This window comes from Lissotriton helveticus, chromosome 5_1 (assembly GCF_964261635.1).
Source record: "Lissotriton helveticus chromosome 5_1, aLisHel1.1, whole genome shotgun sequence".
Classification (NCBI taxonomy): domain Eukaryota; kingdom Metazoa; phylum Chordata; class Amphibia; order Caudata; family Salamandridae; genus Lissotriton; species Lissotriton helveticus.
This window is the reverse complement of record NC_136065.1, coordinates 298,479,594-298,494,854: the sequence shown is the minus strand read 5'-3', so window position 1 is coordinate 298,494,854 and position 15,261 is coordinate 298,479,594. Positions and strand designations below refer to the sequence as shown.

At 45.7% G+C, this 15,261-nt stretch overlaps 1 protein-coding gene across 4 annotated transcripts in view; it reads left to right on the top strand.

The window, feature by feature from the left end:
- The window catches only part of KIF1B (kinesin family member 1B), a 1,137,443-nt gene that overhangs the window by 864,523 nt on the left and 257,659 nt on the right, over positions 1–15,261 (top strand). For all 4 annotated transcript variants that reach the window (XM_078642264.1, XM_078642262.1, XM_078642263.1 and 1 more), the window contains one exon: positions 1,570–1,675. In XM_078642264.1, coding sequence (XP_078498390.1) covers positions 1,570–1,675 — 106 coding nt within the window. The remainder of the gene's footprint in view (positions 1–1,569; positions 1,676–15,261) is intronic.

The window sequence follows — 15,261 nt, the reverse complement described above, 5'->3', positions numbered from 1 at the left end:
TTGGGACAAGTTTATGCTTTGGTGCGGTACTCTGCAGATTGACACACTGCAAGCCAAATTATCTGAAGTCTTTCTATTTGTGTTGTCCATATCCCAGCAAAGACTTGCTTTGTGCGCAGTTAATGGTTATTTATCTTCCCTTTCTGCTTTCTTGCGGTTGCCAGACAGGCTTTCTTTATTTAAGTCACTTGTTGTTCTTCATTATTTTAAAGATTTGCACCATTTGTTCCCACCTGTTATCATGCTTCACTGGGACCTGAATCTAGTCCTCGCATTCCTGATTTGTACTACTTTTGAGCGGTTACATAGCTGTACATTGCAGCTCCTCTTACGACAGTTTTCTTATTTTCTGTAACAGCAGCACAGCGTGTGAGTGAGCTACAAGCTCTCTCTGTCAACTCTCCGTACACCACATTGTGTCGAGAAAAGCTTGTGTTAAGGATGCAAGCTTATTTTCTGCCAAATGTGGTCACACCTTTTCATGTTGGGCGAATGATTACCCTCCTTGCATTCTTCATCCAGCCTCACTCTCCTAAGGAGGAAGAGAGACTACATTAGCTTGATCTTAAGTGAGCCCGAAGTAAATCATAGCAGAGAACATCTTCTGGACAATGAGCTCTTTGTTGGATTTGCTGGGTGAAGAGGGGTAAGGGTGTACAGAAAAATATCAGATCCCACTGGATTTAGTTCTTCATTAAAATGTGCTATTCATTGGCTAAGAAAGAGCTCCCAGAGGGCTTGCGTGCTTACTCCACCAGAGACAAGACTACTACCATTGCATTGGAATGTGGAGTGCTTGTTATGGATATTTGCCTGATGGCTATGTGGGTGTCATTTCATACGTTTATGAGGCTCTATTGCTAAATAACCAGGTCCATAGAAACAAACACTTAGCCTGCTTGGTCCTGTTGGATATTTTGTTTTGAGCCAGTTCACAGACCCACCGTTTGGGCGGTACTGCTTTGGTATCTATTCAGAAGGTGAGAAATCTGCGGTATTAATCAGATATTTACCTTTGGTAACTCTCGGTTTGGTGGACACTGTATGTAACCGCAGATTCTTCACCGACCAACCCACCTGCCTGTTCTGTGAACTGTACTTTTTTCCCATTTGAAAAGGTCAGAAGTCTAGAGATCTGCACACTGGTCTACATAATCTGCTGCTGTGCTCTGTGTCAGCCCATAAAGCAGCTGTGGTCAGCACCCATTGATTGGGCTTATATGGGGCTCCACAGGTCACTTTCGGAGTGGAACGACATCAATGCAAAGTCGCACTATGTCATCTATTTCAATGCATGCATATTGCTGAAAGGTTTCTGGATCCGTTCTTGGAGACTATTCACTAGGTGAGGAATATGTAGTTAGAGTATCCCCCAGAAACAGCATTACCAAAGGTAATTAACTTGTTCTTCAGATCAATTTCAGATGTTAAAAGTGAAGTAGTCTTTCTCCATCTGTATTTTTCATAAGCATTACTTTAATTGGGTGACTGAAAAGCAAGGCACTTGTTTGCTAACTTTCCTTGTTTTCTGCAGTTCAGTTGGTTCTCTCATTCGGTTTCTCCATACAGGCCGAGTTCGAAACAAACCTGAGGTGGATGAGTCTGCTGCAGATGCTGTACTTTCTTTAAATATAATCTCTGCAAAGTATCTCAAGACTTCTCATAGTTCTAATAGGTTAGTATGGTTGCATTCTTGATGATTGGGCTCCAACACTTCTCTTTTGTCGCTAAATGTCCCTTCTTCCAGTGCTTGGCATTTCAATGTCATTTTTTATAGCATTCAACGTCTTATTGTCTCTGCTCATTGTGCCGAACCCATGACTGCACATTCTCAATATGCTTGGCTTCTGAGTGTGCATGCTCATTGTATGCTGCATTTGCCTGTCTCTGCATGCTGTTAATTTGCTGTTGTACTGTCTCTGGTGCTTGGCCGATTTCACTCAGTCTACTCACTGTGCCCATCTAGTGATTGCCTGCACACAGATTTTCTCTAGCTGTTCTCATGAGATTGGCATTTCTCTGACTGTCCCTGTTTTTTTGCGACTGGCTTATGACTGTCTCCACTAACAGCCTGGCCTCTGACTGTCTCTGCCTACTATCCATAACCATTGAATGCTTTAACTCTGCGCTGAACCTCTGAACATCCTTGTATATGATTGTTGCAGCTCACTATGCTCTGCACTTTATGGTCTGCAGTAGCTGTGACTGCTCACTAAAACCTCACTTTGTTATTACCTAGCTCTGACGGCCCCACTTTCTGTCGTGGCTACTGCCTGCCCTTTCTCGCTGTACTTTTCTTCGCATTATGCTTTTCTGCTTTGCCAGGCATAGGACTGTCTTTGCTTTTTGTGAATATGCCGGTTTATTCTGACTTTCTCTCCTGAATTTACCCTGCAGCGCCCATTTCTTTTTACATTATTCCTAGCCTTTTCCTGTAACTTTAAGGCCTTGATCACAGATCTCTCCAATGGCTTGCTGTACAGTCACCATTCTTGCTCCCACTGTACCTTTTTGCTATGCCCTTCTCTCTCTCTCTCTAGTATTTCTGTGACTATCCCTTGTCCTTTACCCAAAGTTTGACATTTATCATGACATGTATGATTTTCCCATTGCACTGAGTAAGATTCTCACAAACATGAGGCAATATCCTCGTAAATTACAGTACCTTGTTTCCTGATATGTCAGCTGTGCCTCTTTAGTGCATGGATAACATCTGAACAACTTTAAAATAAAAGCTCAGAGGGCTGTTTTCCCCTTGTGACTGGTCATCAAAAAGACTATGGGTGGATTCCATTGTATACCCTGATAGTCCTTCCACAGTTGATAAACATTGAATTTAACACAGCTATATAGTGTACTTACCAGATGTAGCTTTTGTAATTTGGACACATGGGCAGATGGCCTGAGGCGCAGTCATCTGCAACTTAGACAGGATACTGTACTGTTTGTTTGCCTACATTGGCCAGTGTTTAATTGTCTGCATGCTTAGTGACTGTGTTCTAATCTTAACTATATATAATTTCTAATGTTTTGGCTTCAGTGCAATGTGCAGTGTCTATTCCTCATTCTGATGTTTTCCTCACTAATTGCTGCATCTTCTCTTTCAGGCTATTTCTTGATAAGGACATGCCTAGGTATTCATGCTAGCCTTTCCTGCACATAAACATTCTTTGCTTGCACATGGAATGCTTTATGCTCTCTTCCTTGTAGAGCTTTCTGTCCTTTCCTAGATGTGTCTGTGTTAGGTTACCTTTGTTGTAGAATGATAGGATACCCTTTCTTACACACACCAGTTTTCTCCCATAGTCCTGTGCGTCAGCCAAAGAAATCTGCATTGGTTAATGGTACAGTTGTTCTTTTTTAATCCCCCTTCACCCATAAGATGACCTCTGAGCACTGACTCTCTCTTACCACCATATGAGGCCCATCTCAAAGCCACCTGACTCCTGTTGCAAAGCTGGACAGACTGTTTCTACATAACCTGCGTATTAGACACATATTACTAATAGATTGTTACAGAGGCATGATGTATAACCTTGCTCACTGTACTTCAGTCAAAATCACCTGTAATATGTATGCAGCATGTGATATCTCTGCCCCTTGTTCTGTACACCGGCTAATTAACATCAAATTCAGCCCCATCCCTTTCCAACTGTGTGACATTAGCATTGATTCGGATTTTTGCAAAGTATACTTGTCCGCTGTCCTCTAATTGAAACCAGCTACATTGTATTTTTTAGTAGAAAATATCAATACATTTTCCCCACTGGGCAGATTGGCTCACCATGTGACTAAAATATCCACATCCTCCTATTCATGTCCTCTGTATGTGTGCTTTGCTGACCAATACCTGGTTTCTGGCTGATTGGTGGGGATGCTGGTTAATAGCTCTCTCCTTTTTAGTTGGTTTGTCTCTTAGCCATAGCCCAGATTTCTGCTGCAGGTCATTTTGCTTGTAGCAGAGCAGCTATTTCATGTGACTTTGTAATAACCTTTCTCTGTCATGACATTTTCTCTTATATTCATAAACATTAGAAAATGCTCTTGCATGTGTGTGGCCCCTTAACATAGTCTTAAAATTTCCATGTTTCCAAATTAACAATTTCTGAAAGAGAATTGTAACCACAGGTTCTTCACCTTAGAATATTTCCAAGTTGTCAGACTGGATCCAGAAAATCTTGAGCAGTACCCCTGTGCACTGTTGAGCATCCAGGTCAAAAGTGATGTTGCAGTGCCATATAAGCTCTACCCCGGTGTGCTGGCACCAGTTCTTTTCCGCACCAACAGCACCCATCCAGAGAGCTACCGTGGTCAATTCTGGACCATTATTTTGGACTTTTTGTCATGTCTTTTTATGAGCTTTGCTCCCAGTGTGCAATGGACATGTCTCCCAACAAACCCATGGGGTTTAAACCATGTGGAGAATATCACCAGCCGATGTATGTCTCGGACCCACACTTGGTTTACCTGTGGTGCCTCGGGTCGAGCCACGGCCCCAAAGCCTGCTCCAAGTTCAAGTCCATAAACTCAAAGGCGATTCAGGAGTGAACGTTGAAGCTCCTGGCAGCATGGCAGAAGAAGGATCCATGCCGATCCTGTCCTGCTCCCATGGTTAATCGCAAAGCCATTTACCTAGCCGTTCCCGCAGACCAGCATCTTCATGGTCAAAGACTTCTTCTTCCAAGTCAGAAAAACCAATAAGAAGTCAAAGCATTCTTCAGCTTCGCCATTCAAACACCATGGTTCTAGGCTCTTACCGCTCCTATGGACCACTTGCAGAGCTGGTCCCGGGCTGCTCCCTGCAACTCTGAGGTCCCTGGACCCGGAGAGACACCATCCCAATTAAAAGAATTCTGCGATGCCGGACGTCTTTGGGCCAATGACTCCTCTGGCGCACTTTCGGGCCCATTGAGCCTAGAGGTGCCCCTGATTGGTTACAACTGATGAGCCTGCACCCTCAGCCAGCCGGGCCCTCTGGATCCATCCTCTGATCCAAACCGATGGTGTTATGGGTGCCTTCTTCCATCCCAGCTCTTTCCATCTCCATCCCCGACTCTGAACCTGTGCCATCTGACATCCATGCCAGCGCCGTCAAAGCCCTACCTGCCCATGGATTTGCCACCCCTAGATCAACCGTAACTTCCTGAAGGGGTAGATGAGGAGGAAGGATTTGGTCACCTAGAAGAAGACCCTGAGCCAGAAGAACACTGGTTTGAGAGGCTGGGTGAATCCAGTGGCCTGTACACCTCACCGTACTCTGGCAGCTTTCCCTCCAGGCCCTGTCTCAGAAGAAGGTGCATCATTTGCCACAGTGATACGCAGGGCGACATAGGTCTTTGACCTTCAGCTACCTGCTGTTGAGGTCGAGACTAATGTCTTGACAGAGGTACTTCGGTCAGGAGCCAGTTCAGCTGAACTACTGCTCCCTTTTAACAAAACCTTTGCCGACTTTCTCCTGTGGGGGCCTGGGCCAAACCTTGCACAGGGGCTCCTGTGCATTGCATGAGTGTCAACGCTGTCACCCTTTCCTAGGAGATCGAGCATTTCTTTCCCAGCACCCCTACCGGAGAGCCTGGTTGTGTAGACCTAGCGTCAAAGGTCAACCATAATGCATTCCCTTACATTCAACCGGACAGGTAATCAAGGATGCTGGACACTTTTGGGAAGCCTATTTTCTCTTATACCAGCATAGTCTTCTATCGCACACCTATTGGGCTGATGCTCCTGTGCACTGTGGGACTTGCTTCCCAAGGAGGAGGAGCATCTCTCCTTGTTCCATCAGGACGTACAGACTCTTCTGATGGATACATCTGCCAGTGGATTCCTCACCTTGTGAATATCCCCCTGCGTCAGCAAAGTTCGGACAATTCTTTTGTAGCACTCCGGCGTGGACGACTTCCTAGGAGCACGGCATCTCGCGCGACTCCGTCTGTCGTCACCGACTCCTTATTAGGCCTACGTCAGCGTGATGACATCAGTTCCCTTTTTTCCGCGTCATCGACGCTAACGGTTTTGAGGGATTTTCTGTTGAGTTGATAGTAACTTTGTTACTTTTGTGAGTTTTTCTTCAGCGTTGCTGTCTTCTGTCGTGATGTCGTCGAAGAAGACTGGGTTTAAGCCTTGTGATTCATGCGGAAAGATGATGTCCATTACAGATCCGCATGGTGACTGTCTATGGTGTCTGGGTTCGGATCACGACGTCCAGGGTTGTCGATCCTGTTTGAAGATGAACCCAAAGGCTCTTTGGGAACGTGAGGCAAAACTTCTTGTTGCCAAATTGAAGGGTAAAGATGCCAGGAAGAGTTCTAAGTCGACTTCGGGACATGCTTCCAGCTCATCTAAGAAAAAGCATAAGAGAAAGAAGCATAGTTTAAGGCACCATTCTGGTAAGGAGTCGGATTTGAAAACTAAGTCGTCTTCTAGAAGGCATCGTAAGGACATGGTATCTCACTCTCAAGTTCAGAATCCTGTAGGTGAGGCCTCGCCTTTGGAGTCACGGGAGCATTCACCGGCTCTGGTGTCGAATCCGTCTCCGGATCCGTCTGTCTTCGGGACATGAGGAAAAAGAAGAAGTTTCTGTTGCTCAGGGTTCGACGACTCCGGTTCACCAACCCGAGGAACAAGAGGAGTCTATTCCGGTGCAGCCTCCTCAGGAGCAGCCGGTGGGATCGTACCCTCCTTTTCCGGGTCCAGGACAGGACCCTTCGCATTTTTTAAACGTCATGTATGGTGTTTCTGCGGGAGCCATGTACCCCTCTGGAGCACCGGCTGGTCCCATGGGTTCGTTGGCATACGATTTGGGGGTGCCCAAGTCTATGCTCCGGCGCCGTTCTTGCCGTTTATGCCAGCTCCGGCTCCCCTTGGCATCTCTCGGCGCCGCCAAAGTCATCGACTCCGTTTACGTCTTCACCGGCTCCGGAACGACCTCAAGACCCTAATCGTGGTTCGACGCCGGCTCCAGCTCCATGTTTGATGCCGGCTCCAGCTCCACATTCGACGCCAGCTCCACATTCGACGTCAGCTCCGCATTCGACGTCAGCTCCGCATTTGACGCCGGCTCCGGCTCCTTCGGAGTCGATACCGGATCCGACGATGTCGGTTCGAATGGAGTGGTCGAGGCTTAAAGCGCAGCGTCTTTTGGAGGAGAAGAGTTATGGGGAAGCTGAAATTAAAGAAGGTGAGCTTCAAGATCAGGAGGATTATTTTGACGATCTACGAGATGCAAATTAAAAAGGCTGCAGATCTGTTGAATTTGACTTTGCCATCTATTGAGTATAAGTCGAACATTCTGACTGAAGTCCTCCATTCTCCTTCTTCTGTGGTTGAGCCTATACTTCCTTTTACTGAGGCTCTAACGGATCCCATCTTGGAGGTATGGAATAGACCACTTACGGCTCCTGCAGTTTCTAAGGCCGTTGCAAGGCGTTATAGAGTGGCTCCTGGCGACCCTGAAGTTTTGCCTACTCATCCCTTACCAGAGAGTTTGGTTGTACAAGCTGCCTGTTCTAAAAGATCTGCAGGTGCTTTTCCCCAGGTACCTGGTGATAAGGATTCCAAAAAGCAGGACCAAAATGCAAAAAAAGTGTTTTCGTCACGCAGTATGGCCCTAAAATCTTCAAATGCCACTTGTTTGCTGGGTCGATATATCCATGCTTTGATGGATACTGTTAAACAGCTGTCTCCTAAGCTTCCTGAGGGAGACAGATAGACTTTTAATGAAGTGGTTTCTGACACGCAGGCTGCTGCTCAGAAGGTCATACAGAGTGGTATGGACACAGCGGATTCGGTGGCTAGAGTCATGGGGTCTTCGATTGCCACCAGAAGAACTGCATGGCTGAAGACTTCCGAGTTCTCTGCGGATGTTCAGGCTGCTTTAATGGATTTGCCCTTTGATGGTTCAGGCCTTTTTGGTAAAAAAGCTGATGCAGCATTGGAGAGGTTCAAGGACAGCAGGGCTACAGCCAGATCTTTAGGTTTGCAAACTAGAGGATCTGTGGGCAAAAGATATAGGGGCTTTGGAAGATCTTCTTTTCGTCCCTACAAGCAATCACAGCAACAGCAGCAGCAACAACATCCGTTTTATAAATCTTACAGGGGAAAACAAAGAGGTCATGCTCGAGGACGTCAGGTCTCCTCCTCCTCTTACTCTACCCACCCCCCTCCTACTACAGCAAAGCAGCCTAGATCTGCAATTCCGGATCATGCGGGTCCTGTAGGGGGTCGGCTTACCTATTTTCTATGGGATTGGGAATCGGTCACATCAAACCTTTGGGTTCTCAATCTCGTGGAGAATGGGTATGCACTTGCCTTTCGGGAATTCCCTCCGAATTACATCCTTGCCAAGGTTTTTCCTCGGAGGACCACCTGCTACTTCTGCAGGAGGAAGTCCTGGCATTGTTGAGAAAGGGTGCGATAGAGGTGGTTCCAGAGCAAGAAAGGGGTCAGGGATGCTACTCTCGGTATTTCCTGATCCCCAAGAAGGATGGCAGACTTCGTCCAATCCTGGATCTCAGGATCTTGAACCTTTACCTGAAGCAGGAGAAGTTCAAGATGCTCACCCTTGCGCAGGTTCTTCAAGCGCTGCTGGAAGAAGACTGGATGGTGTCGATCGACTTGTAGGATGCATATTTTCGCATCCCAATCCTGAAGTTGCACAGGAAGTATCTCCGTTTTACGGTGGGATCGCAGCATTACCAGTTTGTGGTCCTTCCGTTTGGTCTTACTACTGCGCCTCAAGTCTTTACCAAGGTGATGGCTGTGGTGGCGGCACGTCTCAGAAGGTCAGGGATTCCGGTATTCCCTCATCTGGACGATTGGCTAATCAAGGCAGAATCTCCAGAGAAAGTGCTCCATCATCTGCAAGTCACAACTCAGTTGTTGTACAGGTTGGGTTTTTCGATAAATGTACCCAAATCTCACCTGGTGCCCTCCCAGCACAACCTGTTCATTGGTGCGGTACTAGATACAGCTGTATGTCTGGCATTCCCTCCTCCACAACGGATTCGCGACATACAGGAAATGATTCCTTTATTTCACAATGGAGCGGTCATTCCAGTCTTGAAGGTCCTTCGTTTGCTCGGTCTGATGGCTTCCTGCATTCTGCTGGTCAACCATGCACGCTGACATATGAGGGCACTCCAGTGGTGCCTCCGCAGGCAGTGGTATCAACACAATGGAGATCTCTGAGTCGATCAGGATCTCCAGAGAAACTGCAGCGGATCTGTCTTGGTGGAGCATGGAGGGCAATTTGTCTCATGGAAAGCCCTTCCAACTACCTCCATTGGTGGCCACGGTAATAACGGATGCATCCACTCTAGGGTGGGGTGCTCATCTGGGGGATCTGGAGATCAAGGGTCTTTGGTCTCCAGAGGAAAGGTTGCTTCACATCAACCTTCTAGAGTTGCGGGTGATAGGTCTAGCGCTCAAGGCCTTCCTCCCTTCCCTTCGCGGTCGGTCGGTTCAGTTCCTGACAGACAACACCACTGCGATGTGGTATGTCAACAAGCAGGGAGGAGTAGGGTCGGGTGGACCTGTTCGCCACTCACGAGAATGCTGACTGCCCGTCATTCTGCAGTCTCCAGCTTCCGATGCAGGGAGCCTTGGGGGGCGCGTTTCAGTTGAGTTGAGACTCAGAACTCCTTTAATCATTTCCTCACATACCCTTGATTCCTCGGGTTCTGAGGAAGATTCGCCAGGACCGGGCCCAAGTTATTTGGATCGCCCTGGATTGGCCAAGAAGGGTGTGGTACACAGATCTTCTCCACCTCTCCTCGTGCCCGCCGCTCCGTCTCCCTCTCAGGGCAGATCTCCTCCCTCAGATGGAGGGGCAGGTTCTACACCCCCACCTCCAGACCTTACACCTTCATGCCTGAAGATTGAACGGGGCAACCTGAAATATTTTTCTCTCCCACATGACGTGGTGGATGTCATTCTATCGGCCAGGCGTGATTCCACCAAATCTATCTATTCTTATAGATGGTCTAAATTTGTTACTTGGTGTGGGGAGAAGTCCGTTGATCCTTTGAAGGCTTGGTTGTCTGATATTCTTCAGTTTGCACTTACTTTGGCTTAGCAAGTGTTTGCTGTGGCTACGGTCAAAGGTTATCTTTCAGCCTTGTCGGCTTTTATCTGCCTGCCAGATCAGCCGTCCTTATTTAAGTCTCCTGTGGTTCTAAGTTTTTTAAAGGGCCTTACAAATAAATGTCCTCCTACTCCTTTTATTGTGCCTCAATGGGACTTGAACCTGGTACTTACTTTCTTAATGGGTTCTCCTTTCGAACCTTTGCACAAGTGTCCCATGAGACTTTTATCTTTTAAGACGGTCTTCCTGGTTGCAATTACCTCGGCAAGGAGGGTAAGTGAGCTTCAAGCTCTTAGTTCAAAGCCCCCATTCTTGACCATTCATGCTGAACAAATGGTTCTTAGGACCAATGCTGCTTTTCTGCCTAAGGTGGTAACTACCTTCCATCTAGGACAGTCCATTACCCTACCTACCTTCTATCCTCCCCCCCTCACCCTTCCAAGGAGGAGGAGAGACTTCACCGTCTGGACCCTAAGAGGGCGGTGAGCTTTTATCTTGATAGGACAAGAGACTATCGAGTGGATGACCAGCTCTTTGTTGGATTTGCTGGCTGCAGAAAAGGAAAAGCTGTGCACAAGCTCACACTTTCAAGATGGATTATACTATGCATCAAGATCTGCTACTCCCTGGCGGGTAAGGAGCCTCCAGAGGGTATAAGAGCTCACTCCACTAGAGCAAAGTCTTCTACATCTGCTTTGTCTAGGGGTGTACCTGTAGAGGACATTTGTAAAGTTGCGACTTGGGCTTCCCTCCACACTTTCGCGAAGCATTACTGCTTAGATTCCGAAGTGAGGAGGGACGGCCACTTTGCGCGTTCTGTCCTTCAGGATTTTCTGGTATAGGAGAGTGGACACCCTCCTCCTGGAGTAGGGACTGCTGTGGGACTCTATTCACAAGGTGAGGAATCCACTGGCAGATGTATCCATCAGAAGAACAAGTTACTCACCTTCGGTAATGCTTTTTCTCGTGGATACAGTATCTGCCTGTGGATTCCTCACATGCCCACCCGCCTCCCCGTTGTCCACTCTTCTATACCTGAGTTTATGACAATATTTAAATGTATTTTTATGTGTGTGTGTATATATATATATATATATATATATATATATATATATATATATATATATATATATATATATATATATATATATATATATATATATATATATATATATATATATATATATATATATAATGTTTTTTTCATGCATTGTCTACACACCATCTGTGTAATTTTGGATATTATATACTGTGTACACTGTATATGTATATATCTACTGTCATTGGTCCGTCCGGGTGCCTCGAAGGCACGGAAAAAAGGGCGGAACTGATGTCATCACGCCGACGTAGGCCTAATAAGGAGTCGGTAACATCAGACGGAGTCGCGTGCGATGCCGTGCTCCTATGACGTCGTCCACGCCGGCGAGCTACAAAAGAATTTTCCAAACTTTGCTGACGCAGGGGGATATTCACAAGGTGAGGCATCCACAGGCAGATACTGTATCCACCAGAAAAAGCGTTACCGAAGGTAAGTAACTTGTTCTTCTGGTCAAACAAACCATTGAGAGGGTGCCTGAGCCAGAAGTAGGGTATGGTTGTTATTCCTGCTACTTTCTGGTGCCCAAAAAGGATGGAGTCCTCCATCTTATTCTAGATCTGCCCCCTCTTGACTACTTACTGAGAAAAATGAAATTCAGGATGCTCACATGGGCTCAGGACCCTGGATGGTGGCACTGGACCTGCAGGACGTGAATTTTGACATCCCCTTCCAGATGTTACCTGCGGTTCACGTTGGGTCACAAGAATTTCCAGCTCCTGTACTCCCTTTCAATCTTTCCATGTCCATAGGGTGATGACGAAAATGAAGGAGGTGATTGTAACCCATCTGCAAAGGTCGGGGATCCATCTTCCCCTACCTTAATGACTTACTTCTTATAGGTGGGCTCGCTCCAGCAGACTTCACCCACCTCCAGACTATTGCGTACCTTCTGTATTTTCAGTCAATGTGCCGAAGTCATACCGGACCACCTCTCAGACACTCCCTTTCATCGGAACCATTCTGTTCACTGAGTGAACCCACGCCTATCCTCCTGAGCAGCATTTCCAGGATATTCATACTGTGATTCTGACTTTCCAGCCTCTATCCAGGATTTCTGTGAGGCTGACTCTGAGGCTGCTGGGTTTCATGGGCTGGTGAAGCATGCCTGAGGGTGCATGCTGGCTCTGCAGTGCTCTTTAACCTCCTGTAGCGGAGGGTGATTTACTTGACATTGAAAGCCTTCCTCTCATCCATCAAAGAAGATTGGTTCAGGTGTTTATGGACAACACCACTGCCATGTGGTACTGCAACAAACAGGGTGGGATTGGGTCGTGGACCCTGTATCAGGAGGCCCTGTGCCTCTGAATTTGGTTGGAGTGCCAAGACATCTTCCTTGTTGTGCTGCTTCTGGCAGTCTCACAGACCTCATGATAGGGTGTATCCCTTGTGGAATTGGCAGTCTGATAGGCTGTTTGAGATTCCATGACTAAAACGAGGGCAAGATAGTAATTCCATCTATCTTCCAGCCATTGGCTAATTTTAGCTACTCTTTCAAAATTGGTAAGAAAAGCTGTCAGGGCCTACCATGGTGTAAAATGTTTTAGAGACTCTGGGGGCCAACAGTAAGAGGTCCCTTACTTTGTGATAATCCGTAAAGCCAATTTGTTTAAACCTGGGTACCAGAAGGCACATAGAAGCGCTAAGGATATTGGAGTCAGATTGTACACCCTGTATAGCGGTAGCTGTAGCAAAATTTCTAAAATGGGCATGGATTATACGCTCTCACACTTTTTTATCCACATGATGTTAGCTTGTAAATTATCAGATGTTTTTAAAATTGGTTTTAATTGTGTAGTATTTTAATTGAATACTTATGAATTTTGTTAAATATGTATAGTAATGACAGGAATATATCGAATTTAATAACTTTTTAATCACCTGTACTGTTGTTATTTATGGCGTATTGTATTGTCTATTGCTTTTATGACATCCTGTCGAATAAAGCTTTTCTAAATTTGAAATTTGATAATCCCATGGCTAATTGTAGTTGGTTCTCTGTCAATTGATGGAACTGCTAAGTTCACCATTTGAAGGTATCCTGAAAGACTACCTTCTCTAGGTCAGCAGACTTTATGTACCGCTCTAAAGCCAATTCAAGTTTTTGGTGTCCATTTGCCAGGCACTAGATTAGGTTCTGACACCAGATTTTGACCACTTGACCATGAGCATCGGTATTCTGGTTAGGCTGCCCCTTTGGGAGGATCTCCTGTTGCAGTAACAAGATAGCCCAGAACTTGAACCTATACACTCTTCACCTTTATGCATGGAGATTGAGTGGCGACAGTTAAGAGTTTTTAATCTTCCTCCAAAGGTCTGTGATGTTCTCTTGGCAGCCAGGCTTTCCCCCACTAAGACAGTGTACGTCAGCTGCTTGAATTATTTTGTAGCTTGGTGTACCTCACGCGGTGTGGACCGTTGTCGGAGAAGCTGTTTGTGCTCTAGCCCAACCAGGTCTTGCTCTGGGCACTGTTACGGGTTACTTGTTGGTCATTTTGGCTTTCCTGCAGCTGCCGTATCAACCCTCCATCCCTGTTTCTGAAAGATTTCCAAAACATGTTCCCTCCTACCCCTTTTGTGATGTCCCAATGGGACCTCAATCTGGTCCTCACATTTCTCATGTATGCCCACTTTGAGTCCCTACACAGATGTTCTCTGCGAATCTTGAATATTAAAACTGTCTTTCTGGTCGCCATTACATCGAACAGAAGGGTGAGCAAACTTCATACCTCCGTACACCAGTTTTTTCCCTGATAAAGTGATGTTTCAGGCACATACCTCTTTTTTGCCGAAAGGTGTTTTCCTAATTCATGTCGGCCAGAGAATTACTCACCCTTGTTTTCCTGCTCCCTTTCAATCTTCCAAGGAGAAGCAGAGACTCCATCACCTGACCCACAGAGAGTTCTCATTCTACATTGATCACACCAAGGACCATCAGGTGCATGATCAGCTCTTCATCGGGTTCACTGGAGCAAGAATTAGCCCAGCTGTGCCGAAGTGGACCATCTCTTTATGAATTGCACTCTGCATTAAGATCTGCTAAGCATTCGCTAAGAAGCAGCCTGCTGAGGGCCAATTTACCAGGGCCAAGGCCGATACTACTGTGTTGGAACACAGGATATCTGTCCTGGACATTTGCCAAGCCGCAACATGGGTGTCCCTCCATAATAAGCAACGCATTACTGCTTGAATAGTCAGGTCTGTGAATACTGGCATTTTGCCCATTCGGTACACCAGGATTTAATGCTTTGAGCCAGTTTGCAGACCCACCAAGATATAGCTTGGGTATCTATCCTAAGGTGAGGAATCAGCATTAGAAGTCCCTATCAGAACAAATTACTTACCTTTGGTAATCCTTTTCTGCTAAAAACTCTATTTAACTGCAGATTCCTCATCATTAGTCATAATATAGTACATTTAATTGTCAACACCACCCTAATGTCCCCTTTCAAAACATAGAAAGTAGAGTATGGTGTTCTTATAGTAAAAGTGGAAAAACAAAATTATACCGCTTTAAGAACTCTGGAAGCTCCCAATCCCATTCGGTACATCAGAAAGTCAGTTAGTAGTCAATTTTATTCCATTCGCTGCTCAAGGATTAGCGATCACTGCTCCTTTTTCATAAAACATTTTTCTAACTGAAAACACAGCTTTTCTTGTATTTTTTTTATTTTCCTTGACATCTTTAGATGTTAGATGTTGTGCTTTTTCAGTCTCTCTTACAAAGCAATGAATCATTTTGTTGTGATTTCTGATGTATGGCGTTACTCATCTTTAATCCCTGTTATTATCTGTAATAAAACATATTTTATTGATTTTATAATTATAAACAATGCACAATTACAGTACGCCAATATGCACAGTATATATATACTCAGTAATTTTCAAACATTCAAACCCACCCCCTCCCGATAGTAGCAACTATCCAAATCTCCCACCCTTCCCATCAGACTCAATTTTACAGTATGTCCTAATCTTATCGCCAACCAAGACATAGTACTCTGCATGCAGCCTGCATTTTAATGTGCAGTATTTATAAACATGTCCTGTTGGTACCATTTCGGTGATCAGTATTCCTTAGGGT